Genomic DNA, 17500 nt, shown 5'->3' with positions numbered 1-17500 from the left:
TTACCGTAGATCCCTATCCCCTAGACCCTAACCTTTACCCTTAACCCTTACCTTAGACCCTATCCCTTAGACCCTAACCTTTACCCTTAACCCTAAAATCCAACGCCTGCCTTAAATCGTCTTTGAATCTGGGCATGTGTATTGGTTTCATCATTATATCGTATAATATTGGGTTAGGGTTTAGCCCAACCTGCTAATACTCTGTGCCAGGGGTCGGCAACCCTAGGCACGCGTGCCACCACTGGCACGGGGCAGCATAATCATTACTACCAAAAAGTTTTTTTTTCACTTTATTCTGTTTTGGGCATTTCCTCCCAGTGCAAATATGTTTAAATTAGTTACAGAAAGCAGTGTTCTGAAATGGGATCAATTAATAGTTTTTAAACCTATGTTGTGAGTAACAGAGAAGAAGATATTTAAAATATTGCTGCAAGTGGCCTGTATGCATCGCCTTCACATGGTTTTGCAAAGCTGTACATGTCTTAAAGATATTGATGTGGATGTTTCCAACATTCTCATATATTCTCGTTTTTTACATTTCTCACAGTGCAAAAATGTTTTTGAATGAGTTTCTGAAAATTGTGTTTTAAGATGGGACATATGTAGTTATCATCTGTTAGCCCATGTTGCAAATATAACAACCAAAAAAACATTTAAAATGTTGATCCATGATTGTGGACTATATGGAAATAATACAATTCCAGGTCTTCTGGAAATGTTTTTGGTCGCTGTGTCATAATTCAGCTTAATTTTTAATATATTGTTGCTTAAGGCACACTCATCAACGAGAAAAAATGTCAAACTGGCACTGCATGTTGAAAAGGTGGCTGACCCCTGCTCTATGCCATCAGAGGCTGTGGTTTGTGTCAGTGTCTGATACCTGAACTCCTTTTCCTTCACATGCTGGCATCACCTGTCTAACAAACAACACGGCTCTCTATTCATAGCTATCTAAATACAGGTCATTACAAGCAATTATTAATGTTGCTACCGGCAACAGAATCGCTAACGGCAAATAATGATGCTAATGGGCTCTACTAAAACTTAATCTTAAAAAGGATTACAAACATGAACAAATATAATATATAATAAATATATATTATATAACTGTAGAATTATAGCATGTGGAACTAGGGCAAGCTCTTTTCCAGTTGTCTGACCTTTTGTCCTTTCTCTTTCCTCTCCATTTCTGTTGTACTTCTCCTTTCATCTGTTCATCTGATTATCCCCATGATGCAACTCCCATGATGTGTGCGTGCGTGTTTTTGTATGTGAACACCCATATTATTTTCAATCATGTGACATGTATATGTATATAAAAATACATATATATATATATATATACATATATATATATAATTTTTATTTTAATTTATTTGTATTTACCCATGTACTGAATCATGGATCTCGTCAACACACACAAACAAAACGTTGGTTACGTCCCCATAAACACCAAACACACCCTGAATGTCCTCATAAACACAAACATACCCATGTCTCACTACACTTCCCTCACATCCCGCACACATACCTCTTCCACCGTCCCCTCCCCCCAGACCCCCTAGACCCCCTGGATGTGGTCGGTGTCGACGACGACCTCTTACACCCCTTTGACAAATACCCGAACCCTGTCACAGAATCCTCCTCCTCGCCCAACTCCATGATCCCGCCGGTGGGGGTCCAGGCTGCGGCGGTGTCTCCGGACGCCGTCCGCGTGTCCTGGGCCGACAACGCCCTCAGTCGTAACGCCAAGACGGTCGAGGTGCGCTTCTACTCCGTCAAGTGGAAGACCAGCTACTCTTCCAGTGGAAAGTACAAGGTATGGTCCGTCTTGTCGAGCTAGCTAGATGGCTAGATGGCAAAAAATATTATGTGTTGGTCTGCCAGCTAGCTAATGCGTATTGAGTGAAGACTGCTTTGTATGTGTTAAATGAGGACCAGTTTGTGAAGCATAAAATTATAAAGTGAGCTTTGTAAATGTATAGTGAGTAACAGTGTGTAGACTGTAAAATGAGGGCTGCTTTGTAAAGTCTAAAGTGAGGACCAATGTGTAGTGTATAGTATTAATTGAGGACCGGTGGCTGTCAAAAAAAACTGGTTGGGACCTTTGGTGCATTTTTAAAGTGAGGAAATAAGTAAAGTGAGGACTCTTGTGTTTGTGTTTTCTGGCAGTCTGCTGATACCACCGCGTTGACCCACACTGTAACAGGCCTAAAGCCCAACACCATGTACGACTTTGCAGTCATGGTAACCAAGGGTCGAAAGTCAAGTACCTGGAGTATGACGGCACATGCCACCACCTACGAAGCCGGTACAGACACACACACGCACACACATATACAGACTCACACACTAATCACATCAGCACTGCTACAAAATAATGATTATTGGGTTTATTGCATGAAATAAAAAAGCTAACTGTGGCCTTTTATTTTGATGACATGTTGCTCCTAGCGCTACCCCTAAAGATTATATTTTAGTGCTGTGTCTCTCCTAACTCCGCCCCTGAGACTTTTATTGTGTTGATGGGTAGCTCATAGCTCCGCCTCTAAGATTTATATTGTTCTGCTGTGTAGCTTCTACCTCCCCTCCAAGACTTTATTGTGGTGATTTGTAGCTCCTAACTCCGCCCCTCAGACTTTTATTGTGGTGCTGTGTAGCTCCTAGCTCCGCCCCTAAGGACCTGACGGTGATCAGCCGCGAGGGGAGACCGAGGGCCGTGCTCATCAGCTGGCAGCCCCCCCTGGAGGCAAACGGGAGGATTACAGGTACACACACATACACGCACGTGCACACACACACACACACGTATGTAAATGTAGCTCAGGTACAGCTCTATGTTTGAACTTCTAGAACAGAACTACGTTTGTAGTTCTATTCCTGAGCTACATTTTTATGCTTTGGTATGCTTTGATAGGTACTAGAATTACTCTTGTAGTTCTAGTCACTTGATTGTATTCTTCATATTTTATGTTGATACTGTTTTTTCATTGTATTTTATTTCATATTTTATAGTTATATTTATAGTTTATATGAATGTCAATTTCTACCCTCACCTTGTTGCAAGAATGTCCTTATCCAGAATTAACCTAAATGACCTTCAATTAACCTGAAGGATCGTGTGTTCTACCATATTTTAATAAGTGAACCACAATGACTTTAAAGTTGCCGCGAGGTACAACGCAAAATAAGAAATAAACATACTCAGACTCAACAGCGTAGAGGAATCTCATGCTTTTTAGAAAGTTTTTAGAAAGCCTCCCTTTTTGAGAGGTGGAGTTTAGAGGGAGTCGGAACAGGGAGGGCTGAGCTACCATATGGCGCGTTTCCACTGCAGGGTGCGGTACGGTTCGGTTCGCAAAGGTGCGGTACGGATTGCGTTTCCACCGCCAAAAGTGGGCGTGACCCGGACTGAGCTGTACTCGTTTTGCCCTCGTCTTCAGTACTCCTCCGTTGGGGTACTGAGACGCCTGAAAGGGTGCCGGAAAATTCGAGCTACACACCCCCTCCGTTGATCCGGGCGACGTGGGGATAAAAACAAACAAACAGTAGCCTCGAGGTATTATTCTTTACAATGAACATGTCGCGTAAAACGCTTGCTTGGGCGAACAAGGAGGTGGAAACGTTCCTCTGCATTCTTGGGGAGGAAGACGTGCAGAGGGAGCTTGATGGAGCAGTGAGGAACGGTTTAATGTGTCGCGTTCAACTTTTCCATTGTTTTTATTGAGCAGGCTACACTGTGTCGCGCTGCTATGATGTCACGATGTTTACGTAGCTGCCGCGGCGATCGACATCCGGCCTACCATAAAGGGTACTGTCGGCGGTGGAAACGCGACCTCGGAACTGAGCTTGGCTATACCGCCCCCTCCCTACTGGACTGAGGCGAACCGAACCGTACCGCACCCTGCAGTGGAAACGCGGCAATATTGTAGCTTTGATGTGGAATCAAATGAGAAAATGGTGACACTGCTGCCCTCTGCAGGCTACACCCTGTACTACACCCTGGACAAGAACACGCCCATCGATGAGTGGGTGATGGAGACCCTGGGTGGAGACCGGCTCACCCACCAGGTTCTGGAGCTCAGCCTGGACTCCAGCTACTACTTCAGGGTCCAGGCCAAGAACACCAAGGGCCTGGGGCCCCTCTCAGAGCCTGTGAACTTCAGGACCGCCAAGGGTAGGGGCCTACCAATTAATATACATATTTATTAACATCTTAATGTACACTTCATGACCACCAAGGGTAGTCCTGGGTGTATATATTTACATATATATATAATATATAAGTGTACATTTATATATACGTATACACCAAGGATACATATTATGCATCCTTGGTGTATAGACGTATTGTGGTATCCCGGTGCTCGGTTGAGCCGGAATCCACGTACAAACGACGCGTTTGGTGAAGGTTAAAGCCATTGTGGGCATTTATTAACAGTCAACTTGAAACCATCACCCCAAAGAAGGAGACGCGGTCTCTAGGGCCTCCGTGGGCCTCTAGCTGCTCTCTCGTGCGTCGAGCCCTTCCTTTCTGCTCCCGACCCCTGCAGTGCTGGGCTGGTCCTCCTTTTAAGATGGCCCCTCCGCTTTCGGCCAGGTGTCAACCAATCACCCTGATTGGGGAGCCGAATGGGCTGCTCTCCATCGCCGGCTGGTGGGTGGGGGTGGTATACCCAGTCCTTTACGATACCCCGGGCCTGTCCAGGCCGAGGCTTCCGTGGCGGGATGCCACAGTATATATATAAATGTAGACTTCAGGACCGCCAATGCTAGAGGGCTTTAAATGTATATAAAGTGACGGCTGGTTGTGATTTTGGGTGGGTTGGCTAACGAATGCATTGCATTTATCAATACTTCACAGGGCTCCAGACGCCATGAGGTCACCTTTATATCTCTGTAAATAACTTTCATATAATGTGAATGATTTTTAAACAAGAATAAGGTGTAGAGAAATGCGTGTCTTTATTTGAAGCACAATTATAAATAAAAAGAAAAACAAGCTGTTTAAAGTGCTTCACTGAGCTGAAATTGAACATTTCAAACTAAAACATTGAGCAAAATTTTGTGCTTAAAGAATTAAACAATTAAAATGTTGACCGGTCTCCCTTGGCCCAAAATGCGGCTGTAGACGATCACACTCTTTGGTAGAGACGTCTGTCTGTCTATCGCCGTCAATCATGAAGGACATGTATGTGGCGTTTCCTACGTCCGCAATCATTTGCTTTAAGGTGTCGCCTGTTACCGCAATGAATTGTGCACATGCCATCTCATTGCTATACGTTGGGTTGACGTTTAATCCATTTTTCTTCATGAGAATAATTTCGGATTTAAATTTGGTGAATGGCAACTCCTCTTTGGCAATGTTGCATGCAACATTAAATTTGATCATTTCCGATTCCTTAGAGAACCTTTTAGTTACTGCCTGTCGCTGAAATGCTGCTGGGAGAGGGGCCACTTTCTCTACACACTTGTCACGTCATGTTGGGTTATTTAGACATATGCTTTTTTAATGTTTCGATACGAAACGTTGTTGACCCGCTTACAAATGCACCCATATTCTGACCGCACTCCTGACACTAAAAGCAGTGCGTTCCGTAATGCACTGCGTACTAATAAAATGTTAGATAGATGAGTCAGCATTTAATTAATTTGTTTTACAGAAACAACAAAATTTCATGGATACATTTAAAATTTATTCATTTATTTAAATAAATAAATTATGATAGAAACGTTTAAAAACACTACACATACGCCATACTGCACTTGCGCTACTGTGGTGTGATCGGTCGAAGGTCACTGTACTGTAGCTACTGTGCTAAATCCAAGGTCAGCCTTTGGGCTAAACTAATTTAGCCCAAATGGGAAGCATATGAAGGGGGCGTGTCAGGGCACCTGTCAATCAAACGTAAATTGAAGCTTACGCTATTGTGCTTGGGCTAAATTAAATTAGCCCAAATGGTTGGCTGCTATATATACATATATATGCTATATGCTATATGTTATTTAATATTTATGTATTCATATTTATGTTCTTTATTTTTATATTTATGTTATTATCGAAAAACAATAACCTGAGACATCAATGAATATTCTGTCGAGTATGTCGGTCTCATTTATTTCTGTCTGTCTGACTGTCTGATGGTCTCTCTGCCTGTCGTCTATCTGTCTGTCCGACGGCCTGTTTGCCTGTCTGTCTGCGTGTCTGTCTCTCTGTCTGTCTGTCTTTCACAGTGGAGCACCCAGATAAGATGGCCAATGATCAAGGTTGGTTGATGAATTAGAAATCTATATATGATCATAATAATAATACAGTTATATATATATTATATATTTCAATAATTGATAATAACTACAATTTACTACACAATAAGAGATTCGATTATTAAGACATTATTATGGTAGATAGATATAATAATAGTTGTTATTATATAATATTATTGTTATTTTTATTAATATTAATATTATTAATATCATGAATAGATATTTATGATGTATTTATTATGATCTATAATTTATTCAATATTTTATGTTATTTATGATCTGTGTTTTCCTGTTGTTGTTTCAGGCAGGGGGGGAGACCACGCCTACTGGCCCCCTGATGGAAACCTGATTGACCACAGCAGCATTAATGGTAAGACAAGCCCCTCCTCAAGACTCACCCACATACTGAGCTAACTCAAGGACTGGCCAAACAACTCAATGACGGGTCAACTTACTAAATGACTGGTCACATAACTAAATGACTGGCCAACTAACTGAATTACTGGCCAACTAACAGAATTACCGGTCAACTTACTGAATTACTAGCCAACTAACTGACTTACTGGCCTACTAACTAGCGACTAGTAGATGTACTTTATGACTGGTAGTCATGGCTGATCCAGAAGTCCTGGTATGATGCAGCAGACACGATGTGGTCAGACCAGACTCTGGCTGGAAGAGAAGGAACTGCAAGAGCCAGAGCTACGCCTTGTTCACATTTAGTCACAGATACGTTCTAGCCAAGATAACTAATGCTCTAATTCACTGAGTATATGTCTAGACTAGGGGCCGGCTAGACTGTGCTGATTTGAAGACACGGCTGGCAGAGTTTGTGTTGGCCAATTACGTGCTTGCCGATCCCCGTCTCCAACAACATGAACAATGAAATAAATATGAGCAAAAGAAAGTGAAACCCAGATCTGAGCTACAACCAGACTTTAGCTCTACAAATCTGAATTTAGATTCATAGCTTGAGTCTGATTTGTGAGGCTACTGGATGACTTACTGAATGAATAGTTTACCGACAGGAAAAGAAACAAAGAGAGTCACTGAGTCCCTCCCCTGTGTGTTCTAGGCCCTCCCATTGGCCAGATGCGTCCGCCCCATGGAGGCAGTGCCACGCCCCAACACAACGCCAACATGCTGGTGGTCGTCGTGGTTTCTGTGGGAGCGGTTGCCATGGTGATGGTGGTGGTGGTCGCACTAATATGCACCCGCCGCTCCTCCCACCAGCAGCGGAAGTAAGGAAATCACTCTGTCACTCTGTCACTGTCACGCTATCAGTCCATCAATCAATCTCTCACTCTGTCACTCTGTCACTCTGTCACTCTGTCACTCTGTCACTCTGTCACTGTCACGCTATCAGTCCATCAATCAATCTCTCACTCTGTCACTCTGTCACTCTGTCACTCTGTCACTGTCACGCTATCAGTCCATCAATCAATCTCTCACTCTGTCACTCTGTCACTCTGTCACTCTGTCACTCTGTCACTCTGTCACGGTCACTCTATCAGTCCATCAATCAATCTCTCACTCTGTCACTCTGTCACTGTCACTCTATCAGTCTACCAGTGTATGTGAGTGTGTGTAGCAGTAACAATCTGTGAGTGTGTGTAGCAGAGCATTGGCTGCAGTAACCATGTGTGTGTGTGTGTGTGTGTGTGTGTTAGGAAGCGAGCCACCCACCACAGTGCCGGGGGTAAGAGGAAGGGCAGCCAGAAGGAGCTGCGGCCCCCCGACCTGTGGATCCACCACGAGGAGATGGAGATGAAGGCCCTGGAGAAGGGCAGCGCGGGGGCGGGGCCAGGCTCCCTGGGCGGAGGGGAGGGCGGGGCCTCTGGGTGTGACACACCCCTCCAGCACATCCAGGACCTCCCACACGTAGCCCACAGCCAATCAGAGAGCCAGATTGGGAGCAAGAGCAGCCACTCTGGTAAATACATCATATATAATGTGTATATATATATATATATAATTATAAGTTTTATACTGTGTGTATATCTATATATATATACACAGTATCATCAGAGGGTCCACATACTGAGTGAGTGTGTGTGTTCCCAGGAGCCGAGGGGGACGACGGCTCCAGCAGTATCTCTACTCTAGACCGCCCCATGGGGGCCCGGAGGCCCACCAGAGGGAAGATGATCCCCATGGACGCCCAGCCGGCTAACACCTGTGAGTACCACACTGCACAGTGTGCACACCCCCTGTAAGGACTACACTACCCAGCATGCACCGCGGTTCAATACCTGCCCTAAAGACTGGTCTACTCAGGAAGGACCACCGTTTCACACCTTTATGGACCCTAACTGGGTTGAGTGCCTCAGTGTTTGACATTGTGTTGTCTTCTCCAGCGGTGGTGAGTGCCATCCCAGTCCCCTCTCTGGAGGGTCAGTACCCGGGGTTCTCCCACGGGCAGTACACCCTGAGATCCATGCCCCTACCCAGCCTGACCCTGGACAGAGGCTACGGTACAGGTACTGACTCATCATTATCATAGTTATTGTTCATATAGCATACTAGTTACCATAAAATACCAATATCATAGAATATAATGTTTAAATACGTTATTCATGTAGCATAAAATGGACCATATAATACTGATATTATATAATGTGTAAATATGTTGTTCATAGAGCATACTATTCACCATATAATGCTCATAATATGTCAAATCTGTTCTATGATATAATATAATGCACCTTGCATTCTAAATGAGCGTTGTCTCCCTCTGCCGTCAGACCCCGCCCACTCTCTCCTGCAACAACAGGCTCCGCCCCCACACATCACCGCCCACGCCCCTGGCCCCGCCCAACCCTTGGTCGTCGAGGAAGCCCAGGGCAATCACGGTGTCACTGTTGCCGCGGGGACCACCCGAGCGATCCCGACAGCGTGCGTGCGACCGAGCCACCCCCTGCGGAGCTTCGTCAATGCTAACGCCGCTAGCCCTAGCGTCACCGCGTCGCCCGGCAGCAGCTGCTGCGGGGGAGGCAAGTCGGTCCCGCCCCTGCTGCCCCCGCCCATGGTGGCCATGTTGGAGCCCAAGGTGTACACGACCATGACGGGACCGCCCGGTAGGTCGTCATACCCAGTTACCACGGTGACGTGGACAACTTTGTACTGTCGTCATGTTGTGGGGGGCGTGTCTGTCACCTTCCTTCTTTACTCTTTTTATTCTTATTCTTTTCATGCCTGTCCTCGCCAGGGTCCATCGCAGTGTCCACTAAGACGGCGTCTCTCGGCCAGGCGGGAAAGGCTCGCTCGCCGCTTCTTCCGGTTTCCGTGCCAACAGCACCAGACTTCCTGGAGGAAGGAGGGGGGAGCAAGCAAGTGTGCACAGAAGACGCGGCTAATGTTAGTAAAGATTGAATATATTTACTCTGAGAAATCATTCATAGTTAATTAAACATTCATTATTATTCATTAAAATGTAAAGATTAAATCTCAGCCTCATTAAGGCTCTTTAAGCTACACAACACTGCACTAATCTTATGCTCACTACATGGTACAGCAAACTACATTATGCTATATCTGCTATATTTAAACCACCCAACACTAAATCACATTTTGCTATGGTAAACTATGGTATGATATACTATGCTAAACTATGGTATACTAAACCTTGCTAGGCTAAACTATTCTATGCTAAACAACGCATTGCTATACTACTCTTTGCTAAATCACGATTCGGTAAACAATGCTATGCTGTGCCCATCAGGTCTACGAGCAGGACGATCTCTCGGAGCAGATGGCTAGCCTGGAGGGCCTCATGAAACAGCTCAACGCTATCACAGGGTCCGCATTCTAGAACCCTCTTGAACCCTTCAGAACCCTTCTAGAACCCTTCTAGAACCCTTCTAGAACCCTTTCCCCTCCCCAACCCATTAGCCTTATTCACTCGGCGGCCATCTTCAGTTCCAAACGACACCGGGTGATTCCTGAACTGGCGTTTGCTTTGTTGACTGCGTTGCCTGCCTGAACGCACGTCAGAACAAGAAACTTGTAGGAGTAAACGTTCCCTACCCTTAGGCCTTGGCAGAGAGTCAACTAGAAAGCTAGGCCAACTATTGCCTTGCTTATCAACGTTTAAAACAATATCGTTACTAAACACATAGGACACATTACAATATTCATAAGGGAGGCCCCCCGCGTCGTTCTTAATTAAAGACGGCTGCAGAGTGAACCCGCCCCCACCCAATCCCCCACCCCCTGACGACCCCATGGCCAGGCTTGTGGACGCCAAGGAGACCAGGACCAGCCCATAATAACCAACAAAAACCTCTGTTCACCAAGGTGACACCTGGTCCAGCTCTACTTCCTGTGCGTTGTGGGCCGCACAGGAAGTCAGACAAACCTTAACCCCCAGATTGGATTGGACCTGAACCTCTTGACCAATCCCGTCCAACATGGATCATTTTCATAGAAGGTCTTCGAAACACCTCCTGAAACTGACAGACAACAAACTGCGAGAACCCAAACTGTGAATCCAAACAAACAAAAGATGCCAAACTCTTCTCCTCTTGTTTCTCTTCCAGAAAATGAACTGAAACTGTTTGTCTGTTTGTTTTTGTAATAATCTCCCTGACTCATCATGGTGTGAGGATGAGGAGCAGACAGTTGTAAATATTACAATCCTCCATTTAAATCTGTTTTCTATTGGTCGATAGATTGTTTGGATGAATAGTGATATTTATATAAGTCAGACCCCGAAGAGGATGATGATGCCGACGATGATCAAGAAGAAGTTGAAAATTGAGATGAAGATGAGTTGTTACTATGTAGAAATATCTTGGAAAACGGAATACCCATTTTCAAGGACACACCAATACCGATAATAGACATCAGTTTGTTAAATAAATAGGGTGTCAATATGATATCACTGTAGAATAAACACTTTCAAGATCTATGAACTAGTTAGTTGAGTTTGAGTTAGTTAACACATCGCTGTTTTGTGTGTTTTAGTGTTTCTAGAATGTTGGAAGAAATGTGGACATTTATATTCTTACATTTACAGTCCATGTCTGGTAGTTTTGAAGAGAATAAAGGTTATGGTTTGAAACCCTGACTTAAATACTACTTAAAGGGACAGAATTGTAGTTTGTCACTGTTTGGCCAATATCAGTTTGCCCATTGGTCGATATTGGTGTGTCCCCATTGGCTGATTATCTCTATTCCTATAGGTCAAGACTCACCATTGGTGTGTTCCATTTGACTGATACTGCTATTCTATTGGCTGATATCAGTGTGTTCCTATTGGTTGACAGTGGTGTGTTCCTATTGGCTGATATCGACGTGGTGATGCTAAATGGCATTTTATGCTTTTTTAAATATTATTTTCTGCACATCTAGAATGAGACTCATGCTCAGAGACCTGCATTGTGACGATATTATTGCTATTATAATTATTATTAAACTATAATCACTATTACCACTATTATTATTATTATGATACCAAGTATGATTATTATTATTATTATTACTATGACTGTTATTATTATTATTATTGTTATTATAATTAATATAATTATATTATTATTATTATGCCCAAAGGAACAGATGTTTCAAGTATGGAAAATATATCGCATAGTTTTCCTGGCCTTGTTTGCAGGAACAGATGTGATTATCATCAGGACTTGTTACCACATTCAACAAATATTGCTTTTATTTTTAAATTAAATTATTTTATATAACTATATTTAAATGCTGTACCTTTTGTATGGTTTTGATTAATGTACCTATTGCCCAATGTGTGCTTGCTTTTTCTCATTTTAGTGTTGCATTTATTTACCAGATTTTTGTTTAATTTATTCATTTATTTTATATTTATTTATTTTTTGCTCGGTCACTGTGCTTAATATCCCAGATTTGAGATGTTGACGAAATGTTCCTTTAAACCATGTGATGATGATGATGATGATGATGATGATGATGATGATGATGATGATGGTGATGAGGAAGATTCTGGAAGTAATAAAATGTACAGTTTCTGGTTTATAGCGACAAATGTCCGAATAGCAAGACTTTGAGAAGAAAAGTCTGTTTGATTTATTGTATTCAATATTTATATTATCTATTACCCAAAATACTTTAATGCTGGATATTTTTGCGCTTTTGGACGAGTTGGCCAAAGAGCCCTCGGTTGGCAAATTGTTAAAAGGAAACCTCAAGAACACGTTAAACAGCTGTAACACGTTAAACATCTAGAATGGCAAATGTCTAAAACATGTTCACAGATAATATCTAGACCACTGTAGCATCTACAACAGGTTAACATTAAGTATCTAGAACACAATTAACAACTGCATTGCGGCAAACCTCTAAAACAACAAAATCTAGAACACATTTAACATCTAGAATATGTTAAACATCTAGAACGCTTATGTTAAACATTAGAACAGCACAATCTTCTACAAGAGTCCAGGTCTTAAACCTCTACCACATGTTAACGTCAAGCATTTAAAACATGTTAAAGCTAAATTTGTAGAATATGTTAAAGTTAAATATCTAGAACACGTTTAACATGATGAACATGTTAACATTAAACACCTAGGATACACAAAACATTTAGAACACGTGAAACATAAACATTAAATCTAGAACATTATAAACCTCTAGAAAATTGTAACATTAAACATCTAGAATACATTAACATTTAACATACTATACGTCAATGTTAAACATCTTGAACACATCAATGTAAACCATCTAGAAAACCTTAATGTTAAGGTTTTAACATTATGCTATTATGCTAATATTAGTTTAAATTGTCTTTACATCCCAACAGCATTCAATAAATCAAATGCTTTGAGAAAATAATACATAAATATGGTATCTGAGGCAGAAGCAGGCCAGTAGTAATCATGGCTTCTCCAAATCGCCTCCCCTAGCTTTAAACATCGAGAACACGTTAAACATCTTTAACTCGTTGATGTTAAATACCTAGAACACGTAAAAACTTCTAGAGCAAGTTCTGTTTTAATTGTAGTTTGTCTTGGTTTAGTTGATTATCATTTTAAAGCATTTTTCAACCTTATTAAACTCATTGTTAACATGCTTATTTTATTATTCATCGTATTTGATTGTACGTTTTATCGTACCTTCAGAGTTTGAAACCTTCAGAGTTTAGTACTCTCTACAGTGGTATGCTCCTTCACAACTCTGGTTCTACACTAGTAGGCTACTATGATAATACTCTTTAAGTGCACTACCCTAGAAGTACTGTGAAAAAAGAAAAGAAAATACTACAAACAGACAGGCCTGCAATAGTGATTTGTAGAAATAAACAAAGGAATATGCAGGTTTTAACTGCCCTCTGGTTGTAACTATTTGTAATAACATCACAAAACAAACATTGAGGTACGAAAATAGACACATCCGCACACACATTATGGTTACATACAGGTATATAATAATAATATATAACAATATATAAAGCAGGCAGTGTTAGTAAAGCAGTGATATATTTCAGGGCCAGCCCGCAACGTACTTTAAAAGCAATCAATGCATTTTTTTTATCAATTGTATAATGCACTGGTAAACAAGTGTAGGGATGCTTAAACAGTCGTCATCTGGACTCTTCCTCGGATTTTGAAATGTTCACATTTTCAAGATATTACAAAGTTGCAGAGAGCACATATCAACAAAACTGCATGTCCCCGTTACGTTATCATGTGACAGCAGATGTCTGTACTGGTGTTTGAAGCAAGATGATGAACCAGTGAGAAGAGCAGGGCTCACTGGAGGGTCTGCACCAGAGCCAGATTGGGACTCACTTTCAGCCCGGGAGTTACATGATGCCGACAGGCCCAGCAATATAGGCGAGAGCGGATGGGGGTGCTTTTACTTTGTACGAACCACTGAAAAATAAAAACCCTGTACTTGACACAGCTCCAACAAAAACGAATTGCCACACAATTGAAAAATCAACGAAAGAACCCATTGTAGTTGCTGAAAAATAACTTAAAATCACAAGTGGAATCTGAGGCCTACATATTATAGCATATGTTTTACTATATTTCTCCATATGATGCAATCAAAACATTTGCCCTCTAATTTCCTGCAATATTACAACATGGTCCTAGAAACTACATCCTAACCTTTATGGCTCATTACACGTGTGCAAACCTGTAGCTTTTCCCTCTGCCTCCTACCCCTGTCTAATCAGCATCACTGGGCTGACGTTATGTGGCTGGCAGTTGTCTTGTAACCGAAAGGTTGCTATTTTGATCCCCAGCTCCTCCTACCTGAGTGTTGATGTGTCCCTGAGTAAGACACTTCACCCAAACTGCTCCTGACGAGCTGGCTGTCGCCTTGCTTGGTTGACTCAACCGGCGGTGTGCATTGTGCGTATTAACCGATGTATGTCGCTTTGGATAAAAACGTCTGCTAAATGACCTAATTGTAATTGTAACCAGCTGTGTTGTTGGAGTCCAACAGGAATAGATCTAGGAGTCATCCGCTTTCAAATAAATGATGTTTGTACTTAAGATTTGCTAGTCAATTGCCAAATTCTGCTGGCAGTTGGTAATCATTAGTGACAGTCACCTCTTGTTCTCCTTCTGTCCTATCTGTTAGTCATAAAGATGACATTCGGCACTACCTCATTAAAACGAATTAGGTCCTAAATTACATGGGGTTCCTGAAACTACCATGTATCAAAGAAATTGTAGAAAAGCATTCTCATCTGAATTTTGAAACATTCCTCTCGCTTAGTACATATGTTTGGGAAGAGAGGAAGACATGGGGAGCCATCAGAACAAGACCTGGAGAGAGAGGACATGAAGGGTTACATCAAGATGAGAAAACCAGTCCGGAGAAAGAGGCAGAGAGAATGGAGGAGGGAGAACAAATGAGTTACACAAGATTTAGATACAAACATATGAGCCTACTGTTGAACAAATCTGCTTTGCATTTGATGCAATGTTCAACTATTAATAACCCTCAAATTAAGTCTGTTCCTAGTGTGTTAAAGATAAATTTTGCTTTTGTCACTGTTCCCCGTCATCTTCTGCAACTGACATATTAAAGAACACAACCTTTTACAGAACCACGGACCAGCTCTTCACTCTCCCAAGGCTCCTGGAGGTGGCCTGGGAGTATGCCCATCCGGTCTACATGTGTTTTATGGATAGGGAGAAGACGCATGACCGGGTCCCCCGGGAGATGCTGTGAGAGGTGCTGCGGGAGTACGGGGTGAGTGGGACACTCCTCAGGGCCATCCAATCTCTGTACCCCCAAAGCGAGAGCTGTGTCTGTGTTCTCGGCAGCAAGTCAGATTCGGCTGTTGTCACCAACCTGTTTGTGATATTCATGGACAGGATATCGAGGCGTAGTTATATTGGGGAGGGGTTGCAGATCGGTGGGCTGGGGATCTCATCCCTGCTTTTTGCAGATGATTTGGTCCTGATGGCATCATCAGCCTGTGACCTCCAGTGTGAAGCGGCTGGGATGAGGATCAGCACCGCTAAATCTGAGGCCATGACTCACAGCAGGAAACCGGTGGATTGCCTACTCCGGGTAGGAAATGAGTCATCACCCCAAGTGAAGGAGATTAAGTACCTCAGGATCTTGCTCGCGAGTGAGGGGACGATGGAGGGTGATATTGGCCGGAGAATCGGAGCAGCGGGGGCGGTATTGCATCCGCTTTACGGCACCGTTGTGGCGAAAAGAGAGCCGAGCCGGACCGCAAAACTCCCGATCTACCGGTCGATCTTACCCTCACCTATGAGATTGTGTGAGATTGTCGGTACAGGCGGCCAAAACGTTTTTTCTCAGGAGGGTGGCTGGTGTCTCCGTGTCATCCGTGAGGAACTCAGAGTAGAGCCACTGCTCCTCTGCTTAGAAAGGAGTCAGTTGAGGTGGTTCATCTGGTGAGGATGCCCACTGGGAGCCTCCCTAGGGAGGTGTTCCAGGCACGCCCAGCGGGGCGGGGACCTCAGGGGATGACCCAGGACTAGGGGGAGAGATTATATCTCAACACTGGCCCGGGAACACCTTGGGTTCCCCCCGTCAGAGCTGGTCAAGCAACACCTGTTGCTGCCCCCGCGACCCGACCCCGGATAAGCGGTTGAAGATGAGATGAGAGGATGAGATGACCATTTATGGGGGGGTGATGAATGATTACATGGGTGTGTTGCCCAGATATTTCCAAATGCAGAGAGACCACTGCAGCCATGACCGGAGCCCTAGCCCGGTCACCGGGGGGCAGGAGGTGGAGCTTCCAGTCGGGGTGGTCCAACATCCACTAGTAGCTTGAATGTTCAAACGCCGAAGAGGCTGCAGGTCGTTACTCTAGTAGGCCATTCAGCCGTCCACAGAGCCGAGAGTGTGTGTTTGATCCATCCCATGGATTTAGGAGTTAGAAGAAGGCAACCAATCAAGAGGGGGGTTGGCCATCCATGTCAAGCCACAGGTCGGTACACAACTAGAGACCTTAAATAAGGAACCCAGACTGTGACTATATTAAGACCATAGGGGTAGACTTAACTGCAACACAAAACATTGGGTGATGTCTAGTCAGAATGCCGAATACCAAAGCAAAGCGGTTCAGATTGGAGTTCTTAGTTTTCTGGAAGTCATGGTTCAAACAACAGTTAAAAATCAAGTAAAGTAAACAGAGGTACAGAGGTATACAGAGGTATTCAGAATAATGGCAGATGAAACAGAAGACATAAAAAAATAACATCTAAGTGATACAGAGATACTGATACTCTTGCCTGTTGCAAGAAGCCCACTTGTTCAAATAGATGAAGAATTTGTTGCAAAACTAGTCCCCACTTCTTGCTGACATGCTTCAGTCTCCCTCTGTGACTCTCAAGGGTAGCTGGCCGCCTTGAAACCTGACTCATAAAGTATTGAGTCAGGTTTGGATATCCTCTCGAATGAGCTATTGATTATTTCTCAACAAGTCATATTCTGTGTCACATTGAGGACTTGGGACTTCAAGTTCAACATTAAAAAATCTTTTTTGAAGGTTAGGAAGGTAATAATGGATTTCAGAGGCCCTCGTATGCAGTAGAGCTACCGTTGTTCAGTGAACCATACAAAGACACTCCTTAGAGCTTTTCAAACTGTACAAAATTGAGGGTGCAATAATAGTAACAGCTTTATGTGTGTAACAGCTCATTTTTTCAACTCTGAAATTTGTCAAAACGCTTCTTCTATCTACCTTGTCTTCGAGATTTGAGTCATTGTGTCTTCAAGAGTAAATACCTTAAACATTATGGATTTTGTT

The 17500-nt window shown here is 43.1% G+C and overlaps 2 protein-coding genes across 2 annotated transcripts in view; both read left to right on the top strand.

The window, feature by feature from the left end:
* The window catches only part of dcc (DCC netrin 1 receptor), a 52357-nt gene extending 41985 nt beyond the window's left edge, over nucleotides 1-10372 (top strand). Inside the window, exons 17-30 of the mRNA XM_056578960.1 lie at nucleotides 1638-1819; nucleotides 2173-2311; nucleotides 2661-2768; nucleotides 3983-4177; nucleotides 6235-6267; nucleotides 6569-6634; nucleotides 7340-7505; nucleotides 7935-8197; nucleotides 8329-8442; nucleotides 8622-8744; nucleotides 9009-9199; nucleotides 9263-9341; nucleotides 9485-9621; nucleotides 9986-10372. Coding sequence (XP_056434935.1) covers nucleotides 1638-1819; nucleotides 2173-2311; nucleotides 2661-2768; nucleotides 3983-4177; nucleotides 6235-6267; nucleotides 6569-6634; nucleotides 7340-7505; nucleotides 7935-8197; nucleotides 8329-8442; nucleotides 8622-8744; nucleotides 9009-9199; nucleotides 9263-9341; nucleotides 9485-9621; nucleotides 9986-10075 — 1886 coding nt within the window. The 3' untranslated portion in view covers nucleotides 10076-10372. The remainder of the gene's footprint in view (nucleotides 1-1637; nucleotides 1820-2172; nucleotides 2312-2660; nucleotides 2769-3982; nucleotides 4178-6234; nucleotides 6268-6568; nucleotides 6635-7339; nucleotides 7506-7934; nucleotides 8198-8328; nucleotides 8443-8621; nucleotides 8745-9008; nucleotides 9200-9262; nucleotides 9342-9484; nucleotides 9622-9985) is intronic.
* A 6009-nt stretch (nucleotides 10373-16381) lies between these two features.
* LOC130372800 (uncharacterized) overlaps nucleotides 16382-17500 on the top strand; it is an 11142-nt gene continuing 10023 nt past the window's right edge. The window contains exon 1 of the mRNA XM_056578959.1: nucleotides 16382-16678. Within this exon, the coding sequence (XP_056434934.1) occupies nucleotides 16612-16678 (67 nt within the window). The 5' untranslated portion in view covers nucleotides 16382-16611. The remainder of the gene's footprint in view (nucleotides 16679-17500) is intronic.

The sequence above is a fragment of the Gadus chalcogrammus genome, chromosome 19 (assembly GCF_026213295.1).
Source record: "Gadus chalcogrammus isolate NIFS_2021 chromosome 19, NIFS_Gcha_1.0, whole genome shotgun sequence".
Taxonomy (NCBI): domain Eukaryota; kingdom Metazoa; phylum Chordata; class Actinopteri; order Gadiformes; family Gadidae; genus Gadus; species Gadus chalcogrammus.
Note: the sequence above shows the minus strand (reverse complement) of the source record. Positions and strands in the feature narration are given on the sequence as shown.